This window comes from Centroberyx affinis, unplaced genomic scaffold (assembly GCF_046629955.1).
Source record: "Centroberyx affinis isolate AG114_WGS23_722 - 3 ecotype Tasmania unplaced genomic scaffold, CSIRO-AGI_Caff_v1 ptg002764l_1, whole genome shotgun sequence".
NCBI classification, from domain to species: Eukaryota; Metazoa; Chordata; class Actinopteri; order Beryciformes; family Berycidae; genus Centroberyx; species Centroberyx affinis.
In genome coordinates, this window is record NW_027280925.1 from 835,679 (window position 1) to 861,868 (window position 26,190).

Sequence of the window (26,190 nt, forward strand, 5' to 3'; positions counted from 1 at the left end):
CAATGGCTACCTACTGGGACAGGAGATTGACAGGGAGCTACCAGTTACCCTGCCACCCACGGTTTCTCTACCAAGGCAAAGAGGAAAACTAGAGGAGTTAGCAATTAGCACAGACCATCACTAATGTACCAGCCAGGGCTAGTGTTGGACAGTAGAGGCACGATCACTAGCTCCAGTAACAAACTGATCAAAGACCTTGATGGTGAAACCGACAGAGGAAAGGCAGCAGGGCTTTTTTTCCTTGACATTTGAACCAATGCATTGGCTGTTATAAAAGAGCAGAAGACGCCCCGTCACAATGAGAGAGCGAGATAGAGAGTGAGGGAGAGAGAGAGAGAAAGTGCAGGGAATGGGTGGAGGAAAAAATGGTTGCAGCATAAGTAGACGTGGGCTGGGAAGTGGGGGGATCAAAAGCAGTATGAGAGAAAAGCAAGATGAAAGAAAAGAAAATGATGAACATCAGAGAAAGGGGGATAGAGGGAGAGAGGTAAGTGATTGGCTGCCGAGTTCTCTGCTCATGCGGTTGTTTGCAGACTGCATTAAATGCTTCTCATCTCTGAGAGTTTCATTTAGGCATTTATCCTTTCATGTCTACTGTATGTTTCACAGTGGTGCCCCTTCCCCCATCCAGCAGAGATAAGGGCCAAGAAAAAAAATTAAGCATCTTTTTGACTGCAGAGTAAGCAGTACAGCTCGGAGTAGAATTAAATGTGTCTCACCATGACTAAGCCTATTGAGAATCTATTGCCCCCCAAGAAATCTGACACTATGCAGCAAGGTTTCTTCTGGGATGTTTTTGTTTATTTATTTTTATTATTTCACACTCCAAACCAATCTAAAAGAAGGCTTCCATGGAGCACTGTCCCTATCCCCCCAATACATCCTCATCAAAATGTATTCAGCATGTCCCTTTAGTTACTTTACTCTATTTTCTCCAGGATAGTGGGTAAAGGTTCCTTCGTAGCTGGCCCTGACCTCATCAAGGACACTCAACACCCACAGTCAGCTCCAACATCATGTGACAGTTTAGCAGGACACCCACGCTGAAGGACCAGTGGAGACCTTACATAACCAATGCACGACACTTGAAATACTCACAGTCAAACACACCAGCGAGCATCTGCTCCTAAATATCAGCATATAGAACGAGCACCTTCTTTTTAAGAAGACACTTTACCCGCAGTCTTATTCAACCGGAATCCGTCAAAGTGCTGAGCACAATCCAGGCCCAAATAAAAGAATGTGGAGTGCGACAAAAGCCTCCCATTAAAAACAAAAATCAGAATTCCCTCTCAACACTGCCTTTATTGTTCTTTATACAAGCCACTGGATTCATTAAGTTTGTAAAGCAGGTGTTTGAGCAACAACAAACATCCTCATCTGAGCGCGGAAACAGATGGCACCTGATAGAGGTATAGTGAGTGGAGGAAGGGGGAAGGGAAGGGGGTAATGCAGTGAAAGAGCAATCAAATGAGTCCCATAGGGGAGTACCCCTGTATGTCTGTACTTCTCTCCCCCCTCTATCTCCCTCGCTCTTACCCTCAAGGCAAAGCCATCCATCCCTGCCCACTTTTGCTGACACGCCAGCACTGTACAAAAAAAAAAAAAGCTAGGCTATTTGTGTGCGGGGGCAGCGCGATCTGACCTTGGATGCTCGCCTCCATGTGGCAGCTTCTGGGAAAACAAAGGCAAGGGGAGTCACAACGTAACAAAGAGACGTGACTCTAGGTAAAAAGTTAAGCGAGATTAGAAATGCCGAGCCCCAAATGCGGGTGGAGGTGCGAGTCGGTTAGCTGTCTGTCTCCGAGACAGACACTTCACATTCTGCCCTCTGCGTTACGTAAATGAGACACAGCAGAAAGGTCAAACAGACACATACACACACACCCTCCCCAGCTACCCTAAGCAAATGAACACAATGTGACACAAGGAGAAAATATCCAGCGAGATGGACAGGCGGTGACAAAAGGTGCAGAGAGAAGAGACTGATAGATGGTAAATGTAAGGCAGCAGTCGAGAGAGTGAGCAAGATGGACAGAGTGCAGCAGATAGCCGGGAGAACACAGACAAAGACGGAGGAAAGTGGAAGACAGAGGGATAAAAAGAAATAAAGTGCGCACAAGAGAGTAGGAGGGAATCAGACAGAGTGTGCCGGTGGTGACGCTGTGCATGTGAATCACCGACTGCACAGGCCGTGAACATGACTGATGATGACGTGCAGCGGGGAGGACACAAGGTGGAGGAGAGAAAGAACAAGGTGGAGGGAGAGAGACGAGGCCAAAAGACAAAACCGAATGGGGCAGGCATGCTGATTAAACCTCTGACAACAATTAGAAGGCTATGAGGGAGCAGCACAGATTGAAAATGACAACATTGATCCTTCTAGTAGCGTCCTGAACACCACACTGGGTCCCCCTCTGTCCCCCCTTTTCGATCTGTCACCGTATGACAATGCAGCTCTGACACTAGCCATAATAAGTTGGTACCACTGTGTCAATCTTTGGCAGGTGTTCTGGGGCCTGAAGGTACACAGCCAGAGAATAAATATCTTAGATGCAACCACTTAGCCCCTCAGGCAGTATTTCACTCTTCACTGGATTGGACTGCAGGCTCAATTCCCTGATAAATCTGGCAATTTCTGGAGCAAAACAATTCTGCATTCGGCATTAGCCTCTTGAAATTAGATAATCAAGGTATAATAAGCAAGCATAAACTTAATCCCCATCTTCATGTATACTAATATAGTAGAAAAACCTTGAATATAAACAAAAAAAACACAAAATGCTGAAAAGAGAGAAAACCATTCTTTTGTGCCCATATTAACAATCCATTGTTAATTACAGATCTGACACAATCAACCAGCTAGTACTCACTAGGGCCACAGAGAGAGAGAAAAAAAGATGAGCATATTTATTCCTCAGTCCACTGAGATCCAGTCAAGAGAGGGAGAAAGAGAAAGAGAGCAATTAAGTCCTTCTCCCACTGGACTGCTATGTGACTGCGTAGGTGGAGTTCACTGAGGGTGACACTGCAAACTCTGCAGCAACTTCAACACTAGCTAATTGGTTTACAGGTAACCCTGTGTACACTTTCGGCAAGCATGCCAGAGGTCAAAGGTGACTCTCTGGATTATAAACTGTCATATAATTAATTGTTTAGTTGCAAACTCTAAGGATTACGATAACTGTTTACCATGATAGCCAAGAGTAACCATGGGTCAGAGTCTGCAAGCACAATTACTTACAATCTCAACATAAACAATTTATTCTCTGTGCTCTGGGGTTTTATTTATAATTATCTTTAAATAAAAAGCAGAATTTATTTAACAAAAAAAACCTCCCCAACATTGCTACAGCATGCATGTACTAACATGTTAGGTAAGATATCATTTCAGCACTGTTGATAGTGGTGCTAGAGTTGAAAATAGAGTAGCAGTACAAGCCGAGGCAATGACTTGTAAGTCTTTTTATGAGACCAAAACCAATTAGCACACTATGCATGTGCCAGCCGCTTGTAATATTGCATTTCAGGGATATGTGTTTTATTATTAAGAAAAAAAATTGCCAGATATATAGATTGCCACAATCTCAAAAAAAAGGTTCAGATTCCTCTTCTGTTGAGCTTTACTAAATGTAAAGCTGAGTAACAATAATAATAATGATAACCTTTGTTCTATAGCTCTTTTCTTACACCAAGTACAAAGTGCTTTACAAATAAAGGGATACAAACAAACACATATAACACATACATAGGGAATGTATGTAATGTAATACAAGAAGCATCAAGACAAACATAGGGATGAATGTTGTCCACCTAATTTGAATGGAAAGGAAACAACAGAACAATAACAAAAATTAACATATTAACTGAATGCAAGTCTATAAAAGTGGCTCTTAAATGAACACAGAGTTAAATGAACATATGTTTTAAAAGGATATTGTTCCAAAGTTTAGGTGTCCTGAGGCTCAGTCACATTTACTCTTTAATCTGTCCTTTGGAACAGACAAAAAGGTTTCAAATTTGTCATTAAGTAGCAGAACATTTTGAGACATCCAATGATTCATGTCTGCTAGAACATGTCTGCTTTAAGAGTGTTAAGGCTACTGGCATTGTTAGGACTTATTGGCAAGTACAGCTGTGTATCGTCGGCATAGCAATGAAATGAAATGATAGCTCTATGAATTAAATGACCAAGAGGAAGCATGTAAATAGAGAAGAGAATTTGCAGAGGAATATATATAATTACCCATGGCAACAAAGAACTGCCTGTCAGAGAGATATGACATAACCAATTAAGAGCAATGTCTGTGATTCCTATATAGTCTCTTAGACAATCATGAAGTTGTGATCAACTGTGTCACAAGCAGAACTAAGGTCAAGTAGAACTACAATCAAACATTCACAAGAAGGAGCTGAACAAGTGTACGTTTAAAAAATGAGGGAACAGAGCCAATGAGCTGTTTATGATAGCAAAATAAACAGGCATATAGTTATAATGGCCTCCTTTAGTAGTCTGGTCTGTAAAATATCTACAGAACAAGATGGGCAACTCATATGATATATAATCTTCAGAAGAGTTTGTTCTGAGATTTGCTCTAAAGAATGTAATGCCCTCAGGTGGTGGATAACATTCAGGTCACAATCAGATGGTGCAATCTGATTTCCTAAGATCACAAACTTTTCACATTCCTAAAAAGAGAGATCAATATTATCGGACAGTGGTGCATTAACCCCCCGATTAATGGCACCAAATAAAGTTTGAGGATTACTGTTGCTCTCAGCGATAAGATTCGATTTTTTTCTCCCTAACAGCTTTTCCCTAGCAGCTTGTGAAATATAAAATTTTGTCATCAATTCCTTCATGCGTAAATGAAAAACAAGTTTATTATCCTTCTATTTATGTTCAGCTTTCCTACACACATTGCTTACTAATGAAACCTTATGGTTGAAGACAGATCAACTTCTGGACAAGTTAGTTAAGGAATCTAGAGTGCTTCCAAATTAGTTTTGTGTCATGGCTACACCTGCATCTACCTCCATCTCTCCCTAGTCTTGTCTCTGTGTTCTGTGTGTCTGTGTGTTCCCTTTGTTTCTTCCAGGCCCTGTAGTTCCTGCCTTGCCTTCTGGGTTCCCTCCTCCTGCACCTATACACCTGTCTGCCACCAGCCAATTAGTCCTGTGACTTTGTTCCGCCTTCACCTGCCTGCTATCAGCCTATCAGCTCCCAGACTCATCCCATCAAGCCAGCTATTCCCTGTTCTCATTTGTCTCAGTGTGTATATATAGTCTGTGTTCCCCAGTAGTATTTGTCAGATCGGCTGAGTTGTATTAGTGTCGTTGTCTTCTAAGACCTGTTACCTGCCAGATTTTTGATTCACTGTATTCACTGTACCTGCTGTCAACTGTACTACTGCCTCAAAACTACAAGTAAAGCTTTCTGCTTCAGCCTATGTACTCTGTCTACCGGTGTTTGCATTTGGGTCCAGACTCTGAGTTTCTCCCTCACAGTACGATCTGACCCAAAATGGATCCAGCAGACAGACCAGCTCCGCAATGCTCTCGCTTCCCAGGGAGCTACTATTGGCCGACATGAACAGCAGCTCCAGGATTTTGCTGAGAGTCACCAGCTGGCATGAACATCTCCTGAACAATATTGTGGAACAATTCCACAACCTCGCCATTCCTCAAACTCCGGCTGCTCACTCTCAGCCTGTAGTGCCTGCTCCTCCTCCTCTGGCTCATTCTAGCCTGGCGCCTGTTCACGAACCTCACCTACCTCCACCTGAGCGCTACTCTGGTGATCCAGGTACTTGCCGTTCCTTCCTTGCCCAGTGTTCCCTGGTGTTTGAATTGCAACCCTCAAGTTTTCCCTCAGAGGTCTTGGGTTGCCTACATCATTTCTCTGCTAGCTAGGAGAGGTAGAGAGTGGGGTACAGTGGAATGAGAGAAGCAGACCGCCTGCACCGGTGTTCATAACTTCTCTTCTGAGTTGAAGAAGGTGTTCGACCATTCCACATCGGGAAGAGAGGCAGCCCGGGGTATTCTCAACCTGTGCCAGGGAATCAGATGGGTCACTGACTACTTCATTGAGTTTCGCACACTGGCGGCTGAAAGTGAGTGGAATTCCAGCTCTTTGTATGATGCCTATTATCATGGATTATCTGACACTATTAAAGATGAACTGGCTTCTTGTGAGTTGCCTTCCAGTCTTGACGCACAGATTGCCCTGACTATACGTATTGACAGTCGTCTGAGAGAGCGCAGGTGAGAGAGAGGTCTGTCCACGGGTGCTTCTTCTGTCCTACGTCGCCAAAGTGGGTCTCCACCCTCCACAAGCCAGCCTGTAACCCAGTCAGCATGTCCGGTAGGCAAGGTTTCTAGTACGGAGGCCATGCAGATTGGCAGAACCAAATTGTCTCCTGAGGAACGTCAAAGGAGGGTGAGAGAGAACCTCTGCCTGTATTGCAGCCAGCTCAGCCACTTCATTTCCTCCTGTCCAGTAAAAGGCAGGGCTCACCAGTAGGCCAGAGAGTACTGGTGAGCCGCATCCGATCTCCCTTAATGCCCTCTAGACCTCCACTGCATGCCTAGCTGGTAATAACAGGTAAAGCCATGACTGTATCAGTTTTCATTGATTCTGGAGCAGATGAAAGTTTCATGGACTCTTCCCTTGCCAGTAAACTAGGGATTGGTGCTGTACCTCTCAAGGTCACCAGGGAGGCCAGTGCCCTGGATGGACGACTGCTCAGCCACATGACCCACAGGACCACACCGGTAACTTTGAGGTTCTCAGGCAACCACCAGGAGACCATTTTCTTCCATCTACTCTCCTCTCCTCTACCAGTGGTTCTAGGCTACCCCTGGCTACAAAAACACAACCCTAACATAGATTGGTCAACTGGGTCAATAGTGGGATGGAGTAACTTCTGCCACAGCCAGTGTCTCAAATCTGCCCTTTCTCCAATATCTGAGGTTGCTTCCTCTCTTGACGAATTTCCTGATGTTTCCCAGGTGTCTCCTGAGTACATGGATCTTAAAGGAGTGTTCAGCAAGACCCGGGCCACTACACTTCCTCCCCATCGACCATACGACTGTGCTATTGATCTTCTGCCTAGTACCTCACCACCTCGGGGTAAGCTGTACTCTCTAACTGAACCAGAAACTAAGGCCATGGAGAAATATATCCAGGAGTCATTGGCTGCCAGCATCATCCGTCCTTCCTCCTCACCAGCTGGTGCTGGTTTTTTCTTCGTGGATAAGGATAGATGTATTGACTATCGTGGTCTTAATGATATCACTGTTAAGAATAAGTACCCTCTGCCTCTCCTGTCTTCTGCCTTTGAGTTGTTACAGGGTGCCACAGTCTTCACTAAGTTGGACCTGCGCAACGCCTACCACCTGGTGCGCATTTGTGATGGGGACGAATGGAAAACAGCCTTCAACACACCAACAGGCCACTACAAGTACCTGGTTATGCCGTTTGGCCTAACCAACGCCCCTGCAGTTTTCCAAGCCTTGGTCAACGACGTCCTCTGAGACATGCTCAACAGGTTCGTCTTCGTCTATCTAGACAACATCCTGATATTCTCCCGCTCTACTCAAGAGCATATCAATCATGTCCGACAGCTACTAAAGAGGCTCCTTCAGAACCAGCTGTATGTGAAATCTGAAAAATGTGAGTTCCATGCCACTTCTGTCTCGTTCCTGGGGTATATTGTCTCAGCAGGTCGCATCCAGATGGATCCAGGCAAGGTACAGGCAGTGGCAGACTGGCCTACACCCACCACACGCAAGCAGTTGCAGAGATTCCTGGGGTTTGCCAACTTTTACAGACGGTTTACAGGTAACTTCAGTTCTCTGGCAGCCCCACTCCATGCCCTAACCTCTCAAGCATCCTTGTTCAGGTGGACTCCCAAAGCAGACCAAGCACTCAACAAGCTGAAGCAGCGGATTACTTGACCCCCATTCTCAAATACCCTGATCCAGCACGTCAGTTCATTGTGGAGGTGGATGCATCTGATCGGGGAGTGGGTGCTGTTCTTTCCCAGCGGTCGGTAGATGATCAGAAGTTGCACCCCTGCACCTTCTTCTCCCACAAGCTAACACCTGCGAAGAGGAAATATGACATTGGCAACAGAGAGCTACTGGTAAGACGGGCCCTTAAAGAGTGGAGGCATTGGCTTGAAGGAGCCAGTCAGCCGTTTCTCGTGTGGACAGATCATAAGAACCTAGAGTATATCCGCACAGCTAAACGCCTCAACTCTCAACAGGCCAGATGGGCTTTGTTCAACCATTTTCATTTCACATTGTCCTACCGTCCTGGAGCCAAGAATACCAAGCCTGACGCTGTCTCCCACCTGTTCAACTCTGAGGAAGAATCAAGTCCTGACACCATCCTGCCTTCCACCATGGTGGTGGGGGCCATCATCTGGGATGTTGAGCGTCAGGTAAGGGAGGCCCAGCAGCAATAACCTTCTCCACCTACCTGTCCTACTAACCGTTTGTTTGTCCCAGACTCTGTCCGCTCACAGGTCCTACAGTGGAGTCATTCCTCCAACCTGACGTAACACCCAGGCATCAAACGCACCCTAGCCTTCCTACAGCAATTACAGCAACAATTCTGGTGGCCAACCATGGAGGCAGACACCCGCTCTTTCGTCACTGCTTGTCAAGTCTGCGCCCAGCACAAGCAATCAAGACGAGCACCTGCCGGACTTCTTCATTCTCTCCCAGTTCCCCAGCGCCCCTGGTCCCATATTGCACTCGACTTCATCACTGGGCTACCACCATCTGATGGTAACACCACCATTCTTACAGTTGTGGATCGGTTCTCTAAGTCTGCACATTCTATACCTTTGCCCAAGTTGCCGTCAGCTAAAGAAACAGCGGAGATAATGCTGCATTGTTTCTGACCGAGGTCCACAGTTTACTGTCCTCAGGTTTTCCATCCTCAGACCAATGGTCAAACTGAGAGGATGAACCAGGACCTGGAGGTGGCATTACGATGTCTGGCATCCCAGAATCCTGCTTCCTGGTCCCGCTGTCTATTGTGGGTAGAATATGCACATAACACTCTTCCCAGCGCTGCCACAGGACTCTCGCCGTCCCCTCTGTCCAGGCCTACATCCGTAAGTGTCGCCGCACCTGGAAGAAGGCACGGGCCACGCTCCTCCGCACCTCCTCTCGGTACCAGCAACAAGCTAACTGTCGTCGCACACCAGCTCCCCGTTACCTGCCTGGACAGTGCGTCTGGCTGTCCACCCGCGACCTTCCGTTCAGGGTGGAGCTGCCCCCCCATTTGTGGGACCTTTCCCCATCAATAAGGTGATCAATCCTGCTGCAATACATCTGCGCCTACCTCGGGCCATGCGCATTCACCCTGCATTCCATGTCTTCAGAGTCAAGCCAGTCCAGGAATCTCCACTGGCTGAGTTGTATTAGTGTCATTGTCTTCTAAGACCTGTTACCTGCCAGAATTTTGATTCACTGTTCCCTTCGCCTGCCCGCCAATTTGGATTGTTTGCCTTTCGGATTACCTGTTGTCAACTGTACTACTGCCTCAAAACTACAAGTAAAGCTTTCTGCTTCAGCCTATGTATTCTGTCTACCGGTGTTTGCATTTGGGTCCAGACTCTGAGTTTCTCCCTCACAGTTTTGGTTATCAGGAGCTAGGTAATGTTAACCAGCTAGCGAGCTAGCTGAGAGCTGATGCCAGAGTCTTGCTTACATATGTGGATTTTGGAAATGGTACAGAGATTGATCATTATAATCTCTCAACCTGCAGTCTGCAGAGCTTAACAAGACAGTGACTGTTTATGTAAACACTGTCATTGATCACTGGGGTTCATATCAAGCCACCAATATCAGTTTCTGTTTTGGCTTCAAGATAATGATGTTTTTAGCAGTGGCTGTACAATTCTGTGGTCTTCCAAAGCCTATAGTATTGGTGTTTATTTCAAAATTTGTATTATTATGACAGTATTGCTATTAGATGGTGTACTGTAGTCTTATTTTTGTTCTGCTGAGCGGGCTTTAATGGAGCCAGCTGTACAGCCTTTTCTTTTTTGTAGCTGCTGGTTAACATGATTGACTTGTTGTTCTTCCCCCTCTTCATTATTAGGAGGAAGGATGTTATCATACCATCATAGATTTAGCCACCTGGCAGAGATTCCTCTATGATAACAGCAGCCCAATCTACAAGGCCAGTTCATAGCCCAATATACATGCTTATCCTCTCAACCATTTTTCTGTAATTACTGTATGTCAAACCGCCATCTGATAAGAAAACAATGTTGTTGTTTTTAATGAATATTAAGAACAAAAACACACAATATTTACATTCTTGTAGAGCATGTGCTATGAAATTAAGGGAAATATCATTTTATCTGACAGGTTTCATTAAAATGTAATATTTTGTAGGGATGCATACAGGGGTATAAAGAATGCCCCTAAGATTAGGACCTGGATCTACTTAAGATTTGCGCCAGTGAAAATTGAATTGCAGGCGCAAAAACCTTGTTATCTGATCTATTGAGACAGTGCACAGGGTATTTGCGTTTGAAATAATGCGTTAATCTGGGTGCAGCGTTTTTTGCTCTTTGGCCAAATTGCATATGTAACAAATCCCTCCCCTAAAAGGGAGGGATTTGTGGATGTGACTTTTCAAGAGCCGGTGGCCTTTATCATCTGTTGATTGCTCACGGAATTTAACACCTAGGAAAAGCATGTCTTATTACTGCACAGAGGATGGCTCCAGCGAGGCTGGCTCTGGCCCGACTCCGGCTCTGGAACTGACTCCAAGATCAAGAGGACACAGTCATATCCCAATGGTCATCTACAAACATGTGCTCATTAGATTGCATCCCTATTACAATTACAATTAAGTGTAAATAAATACAAAAAGGAAAGGTCACATGTTCTTCTCTCAATTTGCTGACACTTATTATGAACCGATGTCTCAGCAACGCCTTGATGAAAACAATGCAGCTAAAACATTTGTCTGTAATAATTGCCAGTTGGCTAACACAAGGAAGATGTCAGTAGTCCAAAGCAAGGCAAAATAGGTAAAATCCAGGTAAAATCAAAGTTTGGCAGCGCAGGTAGCTCCCTGTAACTAAGTAACCAGTTACCTATTACTGCAAATCAAAAGTAATCAGGTAATGAATGTGTGAAGTCTCATAGTTGACTGTAGCAAACTAACAAAAATGTTGCATACCACAGTCAATACCATGGTGTCAATAATAATGGTCAGTATACAGAAATGAAAAGGTTGCATACAGAAATGCTAGCCCCTTGCTGTTATCAATGAGTCCAAATGGGGTTTGTCAAAATACCTCCAAAAAAGCTGTTTTTAGGCTCCACCGGGGAGTTGAGAGTAAACAGAACCAAGTTCCACCATTACGCACACTTTCACTAATCAGGAAATCATTTTGTACTCATTTCTAGCAGCAAGAAGCCTAGCAAGGGAGCTCACCGTTTCAACCGACAGCTGACTCGGGAGCCAATATTGTCTGTGGGTCCAAGTACTACAAGCATGTAAGAGACAAATTACATATAGGTCCAAAACCGTTGAACTTATCCTTTAAGAAAAGGCAATAACATCAGAAGCAAAAAAGAATTGGCCACTCTAAAGTAGGTACTTAACACCTACTCAATTCCCAAAAGGTGCCTAATAAGCATGTTTGTTTTGTGGAAAAGTGGGCATTCAGTTGCATGTGCTTCATGTATTTTCAGTTATTTTGCTCCTTCAAGAAGAAAAGGTTGATTAGGGAGGCTGAGTGAGTATTGTAATATCACAGTTTTGTAATTATGTATAATGTAATCAACAAAAACTGCCAAATCAATAGCATACAGTCAAAATTATTAAGACATTGTTACTCTGGATATGGACATTGGGGTCGAGGGGGCTGTTAGAGACAGGAAGGGGTAAGTATGTGATGTTCAGTGTGTTCATGTGTTGCCTGCATTTCATTGGAGGGAGGTGTTCACGATAGTGGTAATGGGCCCAGGTAGTAAGGGGCTGGATTCTGGGGAAACTGAGAGGGAAGAACCAGACTATGAGACAAAGGGATGCTGTTGCTCCTCAATTAGCTAAAGTTAAGTTGGCTTACATCAGGCAAGCCAGCCATTTCCTGGGGACACCTCTATCTCTGGATGGAATGTTTGCTGCAGCACAAAATAAATCTGGGCTCTCCGGAGCTAGCGAAAGGAATTACTGTCTCACTCTCCTTCCTTCCTGATTAGCTACACTGTGGTGCTACAATATTGTTTTATGCATTTAATTGAATGTATATTTTTGTATATTTTGTAAACCACCTGTTAACTATTTTCCTATAAGAGCCTAAATATGATCAAGCAGCATTGAAAGTAATTGGGAGCCAATCGGTGGTTTCAAAGCCCTTTTCTGAGCCAGGTGGAGGATGGGCTTGATTCTGGCTCATCAGCACAAATATTTTCACTGTATGAACCTGCTCAGCACCACAAGCTTTTCTAAGGAAGAATTGGTGACTCATCTGTGGCACATTTGCCCATAATGATATATCTGTAAAAGGCTTATATCGGCTGATAATATTGGCTGACCGATATACCTGTCGGGCCCTAGTTTCCATACAAAGGTAGCTCTGTGATAATGAGTATTTGCATACTGTATACCCTTGACTCTACCGCTAGTTTTTATTCTCCCAATTATCTCCCTGTAGGCTTCACCCCAGCCTTTCACTCACCTCATTTCAAAAGACTGCAGAAGTGTGACAGACTCGCCCACGAAAAAGAGGTGGAGACCTGTCGCCTGTCAGTGAAGAGTTACCAAAGAGGGCAGACAAGGAGTAGAGTTGACAGGAATTATGAACCTTGGGAATTTGTATTTTTTTGTCACCATCTCTGAGAGCTGGGGGATCCTATGTTGCACAGGGAAACTATTGTGGCTAATGTTTATACTCTAAGACTATGAGCACAGAGAACCTAAGGGCAAGATTACACCTTGAGCTCTTAGTGGCTTTTCTGACTGTCAAGTTCACTTGACCTCCAATGGACGGAGCAATTGTGAAGCTCATTAATCTTCCTGCGAATGCATAGGGCAGCAGCATGTTTACAAGAATGCAAATTGCGACTGTTTAGATATTATCACACATTTTTTGTGTTTTTCTTTTTTTATGTGAGGAACAGATGTCAGATTTATTGTTTTGTTTGTTTTTTTCACTACTTGAATCAACACTAAACAGCAGAATCCTCTGATCTGCATGGAAAGGCAGCAGGTTGGTCTAGTAGTACTTCAACAGACCCGGCTTCAAGCCCCCGTGTCGACAAGCATCCACACTTCAAATTCTGCAAGTGTCTTTGGTACAGGTTACAGCTGCATGGGCCACAAGAGCAACTCTATGTGTCTGTCTTGCTCTATCTATCCATACAGTCCCAACTTGCAGCAATTGATGTTTGGACAGATCCACACTAGCTAGCCAAACAGAAAACAAACATCTACTCTGGATAATAGTTGTGTATCTGACAGCATTTACAATCCAAACATTGCACTGTACACTGTGTACCCTTTTCAACATATTGGATAAGAATAAAATGGGCACCTGGAAAAGGGCATTCCCTGGACTAAACTTGGATAACTGCTGATGAGGTGACTTTTTTTTCTGTTTGAGTCTAACTTACAAAAATGCAGAGCTGGTAATGCTACAACATATTTTATTGTGCTTGTTTGTGGGTGGATCTTTTCATATTCTGCTGCTGTTTCACTGGTTTCAATTTGGATGGCAGTGATTTGCTTTTATTTTATGTTCAATCAATATGACTTCCATAGATTAGAAGTGCGTTTTGTGGAAGCCTGAGGTATTTCTGCGCTTAAATATGTTGGGTTTTTTTCAGGAGAATATAGATGAATCAGTATTAATATATTTTGAATGTCTTCAATCTAACTTTGGTTAAGATGTAATGTCACAGTTAAAGCTCAGAAGAACAGTCCCATTGAGAGACAATATGAAAGATGAGACAGTATTCATTATGGCTTTTTTTGACGCAAGAATACACTACTTTGTTGAAATAACACTACTACAAAAGCAGATAGTGTCTTGAACACAGATCAATAAGTTCAATACATATAGCCCTAATTCAATGTGGAAGAATTTAACTAAAATATAAATCAAATTTTTGGCTGGCTATGAACATATGGGAAAAAAAAAAATCAGCAGTAGTTTTCTCCATATGTCAGAGCAGCCTGCTTTCTGATTTGAGTACCATTTTCTCTACACTATTGCACTTGATATCACTGCGTTGTTATTACTGCAGTTACTGTCATTAAGGACTCACTGGAAGACTATTCTTATTTTAGGAACAATTGCCTTGTCTTACTACAGTGGAAAAAAAAGTTTTTCTCCAGTGCTGTGTGGTGCATCTAATGTAAGAGCACCTTGGAGACAAAGGAGGGAGCAAGGCACTTTGATTTATGTCTTTGTGTTGAGAAAGTTCTGCAGTGTTTTGGATCGCTCCTCTCTGACTACAGTAAAGCAGCGTCAGAGTGCAGCCGATGATGAGGGTTTTTTACTTTTTTGCACTTCTAAAATTTCAAAACGGTCAGTTCATCAGGTTTCAAGCGCAACTGTGGAATCAAATTCTAATACTGTAACTAATATTAGGGAGCCTATTTAAAATTCCATCTCAAGGACTCATATTTCAAATAGGGCATCATGATTATTGTGAGATTGGGTCATTGTAATCCCTTTCAGTTGGTAATCGGGTTTCTGCGGAGAGATTCTGCCAGCAGCCCGAAGACCAAATGTCTCGTTTATCCTTCTAGAGAGAGTTTAAAAAAAGAGGTACTCAAAGTAGGCCATTTTTCAGTTTACCTTCATTTTCCACATGGCAAACCACAAATGCAAGCCTCAATAAAATGGTATACGGTGTTTTCAATATCAGCCTGATTGAAGTTCACTTTCCTGACAGCTTATCATATTTCGGCCTTGAAATTCTTTATGCAGAGCTGGGAATCGACGCATAAGATATATTTTTTATTTTTTATCTTATTATGCATTGCTTCTGTGAAACAACATGGGGAGGGTAGGTGAAGGCACGGCAGAGGCCTCTTTCCCACATAAATTACCCAGGAAAAAAAAAAAAAAATGATACTGAGCGAAAGAGCCTCTCTCCCTCAAACATGCCTCAATTTATATGCGAAAAATGGGAAACAAAACAAGCCGAACTTGAAGCCAATTTAGTTTTTAGAGCCATCACTAAAAGCAATGAGGCAAATAGCTTCTGGCAGATCATTTAAAGCTGCACTCTCACCGCCAAGTCCATCTCTCAAGATGTTATGTTGTTATTGCTGCTATTTTCTTCTCAATATACATGAAGGTTTGGGCATGCGGAAGATATGATGGGCACTAAGGGACAACAACTGGGTATCCATGGGTCTTTAAAAAGTCTGGAAAATGTCTTGAGTTAAATTATCTAAATGTAAGGCCTCAAAAAGTATTACAATATCTTATATATATCTTATATATATATCTTATATAATAGGTTGATTTTTAATTTAGTTTCGTTTTGATGCAACTATAAAATTAGATGGTTGTATTGACAGATTCTTTACATTCAGTGTGTATGGGATCTGCAGTAGTGTCGGTTTTATTTTCTTATGTTGTATTACTTTATTTGCACTTACAGTTGGTCACAGTAAGTTTGATCAACATGCATGTTCACTCTTAGATTAACATAGGACAGGGTTAATACAATATATACAATATGTTTTTTTCATCTCATATAACATATAATAAACACAATTGGACCTCAAGCAACCAAATTCCCGGTATCTTCTATTTCCCATTTTACTTTTATTGCCCATTTATAGTTTTAGAATTTGTTTTTTCTTTCTTTTGGCTGTTAAATTGGTTTTAAATCGTATTCCAGGTCGCATTAAAAACGTCTTACAAGTGTTTCGCTTACTGAAACCTGCAGATACAATGAAGGATGTGCATTAAAGAAGAATAAAAACCAAAGTCAACTTAAACAGCGGCAACAGTAGGGGAATTTAGAGCAGGGCCCCTCCTGCTGTTTTTCAAATAATGCAATTTTCCTACAGATCCTACAGAGAGAAGCTTTGCTGAGTTCCTGAGTAGAAGCTATACATCTGATTGTAAAGATGCAATCAGCTTTTCAGACGAATTTCACTATCAGCTACAATGAACGTCACAGAGAGGAGAATAAGCAGCAGTCTTCGGTCTTTTTTACGTTAGCATTCCTGAGGGAACTTTTACCTTAAAATGGCCATCGATAACATCTAACAGTCTACAGGAACTCAAGTGTGAAGGGAGTTGGCTTAAAAGAAGATTTTACACTTTTCCTCTTCAAAGGTGTAAAAATGACTCTTAGCGCCAAAACGTTCAAGGAAATCTCCTTCAACATAACCTCAGGTGATAATTAGAGTTCCCACATTAAAAGTGCAAAAGAAGCACTGAGCCAACAGTCAGAAGGTTTAACAGCAAACACATCTTGGGGAGCGACTCCGCAACATCTGTTCTCAAGGTATTCCGGTTCACTTTAAAAGTTTCCCACATTGTCAAGTCTTGCAATATGTGGCAGTTCCACGTTTATTTTTAACACAGTAACATGATGGGGATTGTGTGTGTGTGTGTGTGAACCTATAACCCATACATACAAAAGCATTCAGACCCCTTGATTTTGGTCCATTTTGTTGTGCTCTTATGTTATTTCAAAAAGCATTTATTCAGGAGTTCTATGCTAAGCATTCTATTTTATCAAACTTAAGAAATGTATGTGAATGTATAAAATTAAAATAAAAGAGAAATTGAGTTTGCATAAGTATTCAAACCCGTTGTTTCCTTTGGGGCTAAAATGCCACGCTAGCAGAAATGTGCCCAACATTTGGTTATGAACAATGTTTTCCTTTCAAACAGTTTTTTGTCCTTTTTGCTAACAAAACTAGGACGAGGTCTCTTTCCTAGATCTTAATGGGACTCTCAATCAGAATACTTAAACATAGTATGGGATATATAGCTAATTTATATATAAAAATAAATAAATACAAATATGACATCTGCGTAATAGATGATAAGAAATGTTGAGCAAATGGTGGTCTATTTAACCATTATGCAAATCAAATCAGTCATAATTTTCCAATTAGAATACCTGAGGGGAGGTGAAATACTGAGTGTGAAACATGTATGGAGATCTGTATTAACACAGGAGATGAAGGGTTGACACAATTTAGTCAATACGGGTATGGCATGATTCCTCTTGGTCTGAGAATAACATCAACATTATTGTTATTAATAAAAATAATAATTATAATAAATATGACTAGGCAATCGGTAATTTCTTTTAGTCTCTTCCTCTGACATTTGAAAGAGAGTAATTCTCAAATGGAGCACCATCTCTCTCATTTCTTATTATTCTCTGTTTTATTTTTCCTCTCTGCCTGTTGTGCCTTTGAACAAATTTCATATCCGCCATGGCTTTCTCGGGGTGAGAAGCTGGGATGTGCTTCCTCTGGATGTTAAATACTGCGCACAATTATGCGCATTTTGGTTCAATAAAATCAATGGGAGTGATCCATTTCAATAATAATTTCTATTTTTCCGGCCTACCATTGCCACTGTCTCCTCAAAATACATATTAATTGGATCACACGCGCTAAACGTCTCCTGCCAGGTGTCTACCCCATTTCCACATGCAAAATGCTTGTGGGCACAGATTAGTAGATCAGAATCTACTTTTTACACAGGCAGCTGCATTAACGCCACCGCAAACGGTAGCCTAAATACAGCTCTGACTGTCTTACCAGGTGCAGCTCTTTTTCTGGGTGGTGTAAATGTCCACTATTTTCTTTGGCAACAGTTTTGCACCATGTTTTGTACCACGATATCACAGCGTGGCAACAACTACTGTTTGAGGAAAAGAATCATACTATGCTTGTTTCCCCATTGTATGAACGATGCATTACATTGCATTTAATGCATTGTTCATCTGTATGAATCTCTTAAAAATTTGAATGCTCTGAATCCCGTCTCATACCCCTATATATTCAGAAGGCAGAAACTCAGTCTAGATTATGATCATCAGCTGTAAACTGCTATTGAGTTCATAGGTCTTATACAGTACTATAGCTATATAGGCTTTGCTTTTACCATTTGAATTTTTTTGTTTTTCATATTAACAAAAAAGTTAATTCTTGTCTGGGATAAAGACAAGAAAAAATCACTTGAATATGTACTAATATTACCAATTGCTGGCTGTCGAATCTCTAGTTCCAATAGTCTTTAGAGGTTTGTCTCTTTCTTTGCTCTCCTTTATGGACATTGACAGGTGAAACAACTGCATTAGCTTGAACCTTTCAATCCTGTTCTCGCTATCCCCGCTAGCCACTGAAGTTTTGAAGATTAGTGCTCATAAAGTCAATATGACAAATGTTAGAAATTGGCTGCTCCTTCTTCCGTTAGTATATGCAAAATAATGCCCTTAGTGAAGGGAACATTTTAATAATAGATGTTAAATTGAGCAATTCAGCTGGTCATTTCAGCTCACTGCAAATTGAGAACAGACTTGCATTAAACTTTTCTGATTAGCGATTACAAAGCCTTTTTAACAATGCTATATTTTTACAGCATCACCATAGAATGGTTGTGTCCAGAAGCAGGTGAACACAATCTTTCTGCCCCTTCTGTTATTGACAACTGACCAAACGTGACCTTTTGAAGTTAATTAATTGCATGAGCAGCTTATTAAGAGTAATGCTGAATTTCACACATTAATTTAACGACAGTGTCCCTGCCACATCTATCATAATTTGAAAGCTACTGAGTGTGACGAAGAGCTCACGCTCTGAGGCATGGACCTGCATAAGCAGCTATTGCCGGCACAACCACTTGTCATTTAACAACATTCCAATTATGATTAACTGGCCCTTCTGCCTCTCAGTTCTCTCCATAAACCAGAGCAAACAAGGTGTTCATGTTCTGCACATGCATTTGTCTGTCGCTGACTGTAGTCCGTTTTGATATCTTGCATCACATCAATTTTTAAAAACAAAAGGCCTGCAGACTGAAGTTGGGCATAATGCATGAATGGATGAGTTCAGATTTGACATTGTTTACTAATTTCCTCTTGTAGTTCTTTCTTTTTCTCATTTCCAGCAAGATGCTCTGAAGAATGCTACTATCAGCAAGAAGCAAAGTTTGCTGATATAATAATATTTTCATTCCTGACAAATTTGACGAGTGTCATGTTATCTTTACTGTCCGCTGGCAATAAAGAGCATAAAATAGCTTACTGTCTATATATCACAATGGTCTTGTCACCGCCTATTTGCAACCACATACACACACTCAGCTGTTGCAAAATCAACTATATATACAGTATATATATGGTTCTCCATTTCCATGGCCTTTGTTGCTCTCACGGCAGTCACCAGGCACATTTAGGATTCCACACCCTCCGCCCTGCCTGGGTTTCCATTCAGTCTGAAACAGCTCCCTCTAGGCCTGGATCCCGATGGTGTCTCTTTTTTCCCCAGAAGAACCCACTACTCTGCTCAGGCCATGTGACGCTCTATAGACAGTTGGAAGTGCCACTTGCGCTGCGTTATCCTTCTCTCTTCTCTGTCAGAGCTGAACCACAGTGGCGGGCATGACTCACTGAAGTGCTGTACTTTCTAATGACACGAGAGTGGAGGCTGAGTCAATCTGACCTGACAGTCTTGCATAAATCACAGCCCTTCGATTTAAGTTGCTTTGAGGAGTGTCAACAAATCCACAGGAGGAATATTAGACTCTGCTGTAGGTAGGGACTCCGCCTCTGAGAACTCATTATGGGGTGTCTTCCTTCATGCTGTGCCAGGCTGTGTTGACTGAATTGCCAAGCTTATTTCTGATTCACTGGCAGAAGCCTGCGGTTAAAATTCCTGACTTGTGATAAGGGCCCACCAGCACCCAAAGAATGTTTCAGTGGGAATACATGGATTTTTAATGGCTGAATTTTTGGAGCTCAGCTTTTATATCTTGAATTTGATGTAATGTAAGAACAGGTAACACTGGTCTGTCTAAAAGCGCAGTAACAATAAATGCCATTAAATGATAATGCACCCAGAATAAGCTATCTCTCTGGCTTTTATTCATGTTGTTTATGGCCTTTAGAGAAATTGATGAGAAGGCAACATGCGGTGCTCTACTACACGGCATTTAGCTACTAATCTTGCCGTTAATCATTCCACTTGAAAGTGTTCAACAACAAAAGGCTGTTTTTTCCCCCTTTGAAATCTAAGTAATTATATTTTTCCCTGGACAAACAAGAGAAGGCTTCAAGCTCCAAATTACAGAAGTGATTCATACAGTCATGAGGCAAGGCAGAGGAAATAACTCGACAAAAGAGGTGCAGAGAAAGGGATCATCCATCACAAGAGAAAAGCAAACTCTCAGTTGACACCCTCAGATGTAAATGAAGCCTGTGGCTTGGATACATTTTCAACATTAAAGCGTTTGGTCCACAGTATATAAGAGTAAACAGGACCAAAGCCAAAGTTTGTGTGCATCTGCCAAAAAGCAATTGGCTCCTTCTATTTCCTTGCTCGATTAGGGCTATCTAATACACCGAGCTGTTCCACTCCTATCATTGTCTCTAAATGATACTCCACCAGTGGCATTTGACTTCTTACTCTTGCCCCACCACACACACAGACCAAATGAATTCCATTCATTTAGAAATGCACAGCTATTAGTTATATTAAAGAAAGGCAGTGTTTCAGCTCAGCAAACTTTTATGGCTCCGGGCACTTTTCTCCGATATTGGCTGCCGCTCAGGAAAAAAAAAAAAGAGGGAGCAATTTAATCAAACGTGAGAGATCTAAACACTAGGGAAGGTGGATGTAAGATGGTTTCAACTGATGATCAAGAAGCTGGTGAGAGGAGTGTGGGATTCTGTTCCATTATCGGAGAGGAGCTGGAGCTCTGCTGGTTCACTACTCGAGGGCATGGGAGGGAGTGCTATAGAGAGCCGTTGGTTTATCTGTCTGTCAATGTCATGTCTTTTCAGGATCATGGTTAAAGGCGAATGGCAAGGATAAAGGGAGGGAGAGATGGGGAACTGGTACATCGCTGAGAGGGTGCTGGTAGGTCAAAGGACCCTCAACTGAGGTGATGCTGGTGGATATTGTGCTCTTCAGTGGTTTGAAGGATGAAAAATAGTATGGAGTGTATGATGCTAATAGGCCCTGGAAAGAAAGGTAACAGAGTAAGGGTTTCTGGGCAGAAGGCTGAAGGTGCGAGATTGCGAGAAGTAGGCCAACTCGACACAGCTCGTAAGAGTTGGATTAAGCTTGCACTATCAGTGATATTTCCTGCGTGGTTGGATATATATATATATGTGTGTGTGTGTATATACTGTATATATGTGTATACACTTGACAAGCTTCCATAGCACTGCACCCCTAAAACATAGTGTTTGCAGAAACATTTTGCAAAAGAAGCACAATCTTGTTGTCTAACATAGCCTTAGTAAAAAAAAAAAAAAAAAGACATAGCTAGATTCTTGGCCTGCATTTGAGAATTGCAATTTTTCCTTTCAGATTTTGACTCCTAAATGGCAAACTAAGTAAACAAATCGCACCGGTGTGTAAGGGCATGGGAAAACTACAGATTCCAAGGATGCCTGCGAAATGTATTTGCAGTGCCGATCTCAGCGCAGATCTCAGATAATTTTCTTTCAAAATTGCAACCACCCACAGGCTTGGAAAGCTCCAGCTGGCAAGCAATTCTGAGGAGAACAGATTCTACCCCAGCAGGGGCCATAGGGATGCAGGGAGAGAGAGAGTGAAAGAAGCTCATTCTGTTGATTAAATTTAGTTGATTTAGCTGCTTGGCTTCTCCAGGGTGACTTGGAGCTCACAAATTATCAACTTTAAATGGCTGGATCTTTACTGAGGTGGTTCACATTCACTACAGATAAGATTAATTTTTTGTACAGTAGCTCAAAATACGACAGATACCGGCCTTTGATCCACCTTCTGGTTAACATATTGATTTTGTGATAGTTCTCAAAACTGCTTTGCTTTTCTTGTCCACTGGGTTTTATGGCTACATGTGGTGTGCAGTTATGCTGAGCTCTTATGAACTAATACATTGTTAATTCAACAAAATATTCCATCATTGAGAGTAATCTTAATTATCAGAAGTCTCAATGATTCATAGGTAGATTGTCAAAAGCATGCAAGTGTATTGTTAAACCGAAGCTCACATTCTGGGACTAGATTTCATATTAATGCTGAACACTTAATGAAATGTAATGCTAGAGTAAAGTAAATGCTGTACTTACTCATAGACTTTCAGCTGATAACACTGATTGTTCAGAAACAGAAACTCCCAATCTGTTCCATAGTCTATGGTCAGCTTGTTCCTGAGGTCACTGGGGAAACCAAAAGACAAATATTAGATCGCAAGCACACTGTGAGTTTATCTGAATGTTGAAATATTCATTCGTAATTACTGAATGAGTTATTCCTGATTTGTCACAACATGAAAGGTTTTGGCCACATTTAAAAGTTACATTTGAAAGCATGGCACTCCTAAACAGGGAGAAATCACACATGGTGCAGTCGATAGTGGGTTCATGTAAATAACTTAAGGTATTTGAGCCATTAAAAAAGAAAGAATCCTTGTACTTATGTGGGTAATTTCAACACTGAAACAACAGATTTTTTAACTATTACTGTAACTATTCGTGTCACAACTAATCTGCAGTTATTTATTCATTCAGGGTTTTCTGGAAACAATACACAATCTTAAAACTGCTGGGACCTGCAACATTACAAAATTAAATATGCCAAATTAAGTGCCAGACTCTTAATGTGTGGAGTCACTGAACCATTGTAGCAACCTTTCCGTTAATTATAAGATTAGCTGAAACATAAACAAAAAAGAGGAAACCGCACTTTAATTTCAAGAACAGTTTTTCTCTTGACCTTTCCGGATATTGGCCATTTGCTGTAAGTCCCTGCCAAGTCGCTTTAATAACCTTTGGACGACTTCTAGCTGTGCTGACAACGTACCTTCTTTCTTTCCCTCGCTACTTTGAGTGACTGACTTCTTGCAGAGTTTGTTGATGAGGTGCCCCTTTCAGGCCCATTGCTATGCAATGTCACCAATTATCAGAGCTGGCCAGAGCAGCTTTCCCTCACTAATCGTAAATAAGGGAACTGAGCCCTATCTCTAACTGTGCACAGGCCCTCATTTCCATATTCATAATGCAGAATTGCTAATGGGGTTAACAACTGGTTAGGCAGGGTGATTTTTTTCTTGAGGCTGATAAGGTAGGGTGGAGTGGGGGTGTGAATCAGGGTCAAAAAAGAAATGCAGGTTGCATAACTGTGTGCGTGTGTGTGTGTGTTTGCGTCTCAGTAGGGCTAAGGTCATAATATTCCTGCATTGCATTGAGGGTCAATATTCATTAAAAAGTGCCCTTCACAGACACTAAAGGAAGTAAAAAGTGTGGATTAAAAAGAGAAACACGTTAATTTCAGGGTTTAATTTCACACACATGGCCATGACAGGTAAGAAGGAACAGATGCACTGGTGCACTCACATCTACATGGCATTGAAAAGGGACAGGGCCACAGAGAGAAGGCGAGGAAAAAAAAATCCATATTCCTAGCGCTCCAACACGCATAGATGATAGATAGCGAGGCACATGAGTAATTTGACCAGGAGCAATTGAAGCAAGGTGGCCAATGAAGAAATAGAGCAACTGGAGTCATGCCAGCTCCTTTTCCCTCTTTTTCCTTGTGCAGGCTTTTGTTAGGGGGAGAAAAAGCTTGACCTTTTGGTAACTGCCATCTCTGTGGTTGGCTCTCCTCTCCCCCTACTGTAATGAACAGTTTGCAGGCCTAAGGGCCATGGTAGCTACTTATCAGCTATTGCTGGCTGTGTCAGAGCTCTGTGCAAACATCTGAAAAAGAGCAAAGGCATGTAATAGGAATTCTCACCCAAACCTGCTCAGCCTTTTTTTTTTCTTCTCAGCTGCATGTTGGAGTGTGACTGTGTACTGTAATGTAGGGAAATAGGGTTTGTAAAAGATAATGCTGCGCTGACGTAAGCGCCGAAATCTCTTTGTTAATATTAAAACACTTTCAGCATGCAGCTCTTTGATAATGACAGATTTTCTAGATGGCGATGTAAGTGTGCAACTCTTATGTTGTGACAGGATGGCACTTTTTCCCACTGATACAAAATAATTACAGTGTGTTTGTCAGCTATTTTGTTCCATGTCTGTCTTGAGAAGGTGACACTGAGAAGTTTGGATTATTCATGCCCAAGCAGACAGTGTGCTCCTGAAAGTAAGTTGGAATAGGCCTACCCACCAGTGCACAGTAGGCAAACAGTAGCATTTGTTTTTCTTCATTAAAATTCGCCTTAGGTGTCACACAGTGCAAACTCATTACTGTGCAGCTTTCCTCACTAGTCTGGCGCAGAAGGACAGGGTCTATTTTAAGGCCTGGTTATATACCATGCTACCCTGCTTACAATAGCATGCTTACCAGTCTTCGGGCACAGGTGAGGAGCAAATGCCCGGTCCAGGGGGAGCGTAAAATATTAGGGAGTAGGCACAAATACATGACCGTGGAAACTAACCTATACCTCTCCCTCTTTGTTATTCTTCTCTTACCTTATTTCCATGTTGGCTGTCTCATAGGCTTCTTCCACCTTCTTCAGATCGGCAGCCTCCCTCTCTGCAGCTAGACAAAACAAAAGGTCAGACAAATTAACAATGCAGAGTCGCTGCGTCTGAGCAGCTGCGTGTTGCCAAACAGTGGGCTCTTGATATAGGCTGTTATATCTAGGACTGGGAGAGGAGCAAGGCTGCATATAAACACACAAATGCTATTTCCAGGTGTGGTGACTGCCGAAAGGCCCACGGGCTTAATTAGTCACTTCACACTGACAATTGTGTTAACCGAGACAGAGAGAGAGAGAGGAAGTGAGAGGGAGTGTGAGATGAGGGGAGGTGGCCGCGGCGGTGATATGTTTGTTTCTCTTTGTCACTGACACTGGTATGTTCCAGTGCTGTTAGCATGACAAGATGTCACACTCCTGTGGAAAGCATTGATCTTCAAACTCTGTTCAAGTGATCGTGACAGGTAGACAGAGCTAGAACTGCGAAGGAATTTTAAATGAAAGTCTATTTTTTCTTTGCGTACTTGTTGTATCATTCCTACATGTAATGCATTGCAATTCAAAGACTGACAATTGAAAATGCATCTGTTATTTTGAGCTTCGTGAGGTTTCCATTTGCAGAACCTATACTGTACACTGGATGCTTTAATGTGAATTAATGGTCACATCTCATGAATTCATTAATTGGCTGTTGTGAATCACTTTTCACAGAGGAGGCTGACACCTCAATTGGTGGAAAGTATTCCTAAAACAGTACATAACCATAACAGCATCAGTTCATAAGTGAACCACGTCGACTTCAGTGTCATTCACAGCGGGATTAAGCTTGAATGGAGGGGCTGAAAGAACCAGCAGAAATGAGGAAAAAGGAGAACAAAGAACTAGTGAGAGAGAGACAGAGAGAGAGAGAGAGAGAGAGAGAGAGAGAGAGAGAGAGAGAGAGAGAGAGAGAGAGAGAGAGAAGATGGCAGAAAATAGAAGTGAAGAGAGGCTGAAAAGACTCCAGTTTAATTGTCTTGCGTCGGTGGTCCTGGGGATTTACTGGGGTTTCTGGAAGAGGACAGGTTCGGCTCTGTCGTCGAGGAAACTCTCGCTGGGGCCTGGCGCCGTGGCAACAGAAAGGAGTGTGTACGCCGCAACGGCTGTGTGGGAGGCTGTCAGAGCCCTGGCCTGAATACCAATTAGCATGTTCCTTGCATGTGGTCTCAGCTGGTCGCCCATAAAGATACCCCCCGCACTAGTCCCCCAGCACCCATTTCTTGCCTAACCTAGTACAGATGCGGTGTGTCCAAGAGGCAAGCTGTGATTTTCCATGCTATTTATATGACACCAAGAAGGGTAGATCTGTCCCTAACCCACCCCCAATCCCCTCAAACTCCTTCAGAATATCACACACACATTACACACTTAAATTTTCTCTTCAGCCCTCTCTTGCATACTCTCTCTCGCCCTCTTTCTCTCTCTCTCTCTCTCTCACACACACACACACACACACAGACACACACACCCCAATCATCAG

The 26,190-nt window shown here is 42.4% G+C and overlaps 1 protein-coding gene across 2 annotated transcripts in view; it reads right to left on the reverse strand.

Moving 5' to 3' along the window:
- Positions 1-26,190, reverse strand: part of LOC139657854 (glucosidase 2 subunit beta-like) — a 123,249-nt gene that overhangs the window by 18,662 nt on the left and 78,397 nt on the right. For both annotated transcript variants that reach the window (XM_071535802.1, XM_071535801.1), the window contains 2 exons: positions 24,664-24,733; positions 22,318-22,407 (listed from right to left, as the gene is read on the reverse strand). In XM_071535802.1, the coding sequence (XP_071391903.1) occupies positions 22,318-22,407; positions 24,664-24,733 (160 nt within the window). The remainder of the gene's footprint in view (positions 1-22,317; positions 22,408-24,663; positions 24,734-26,190) is intronic.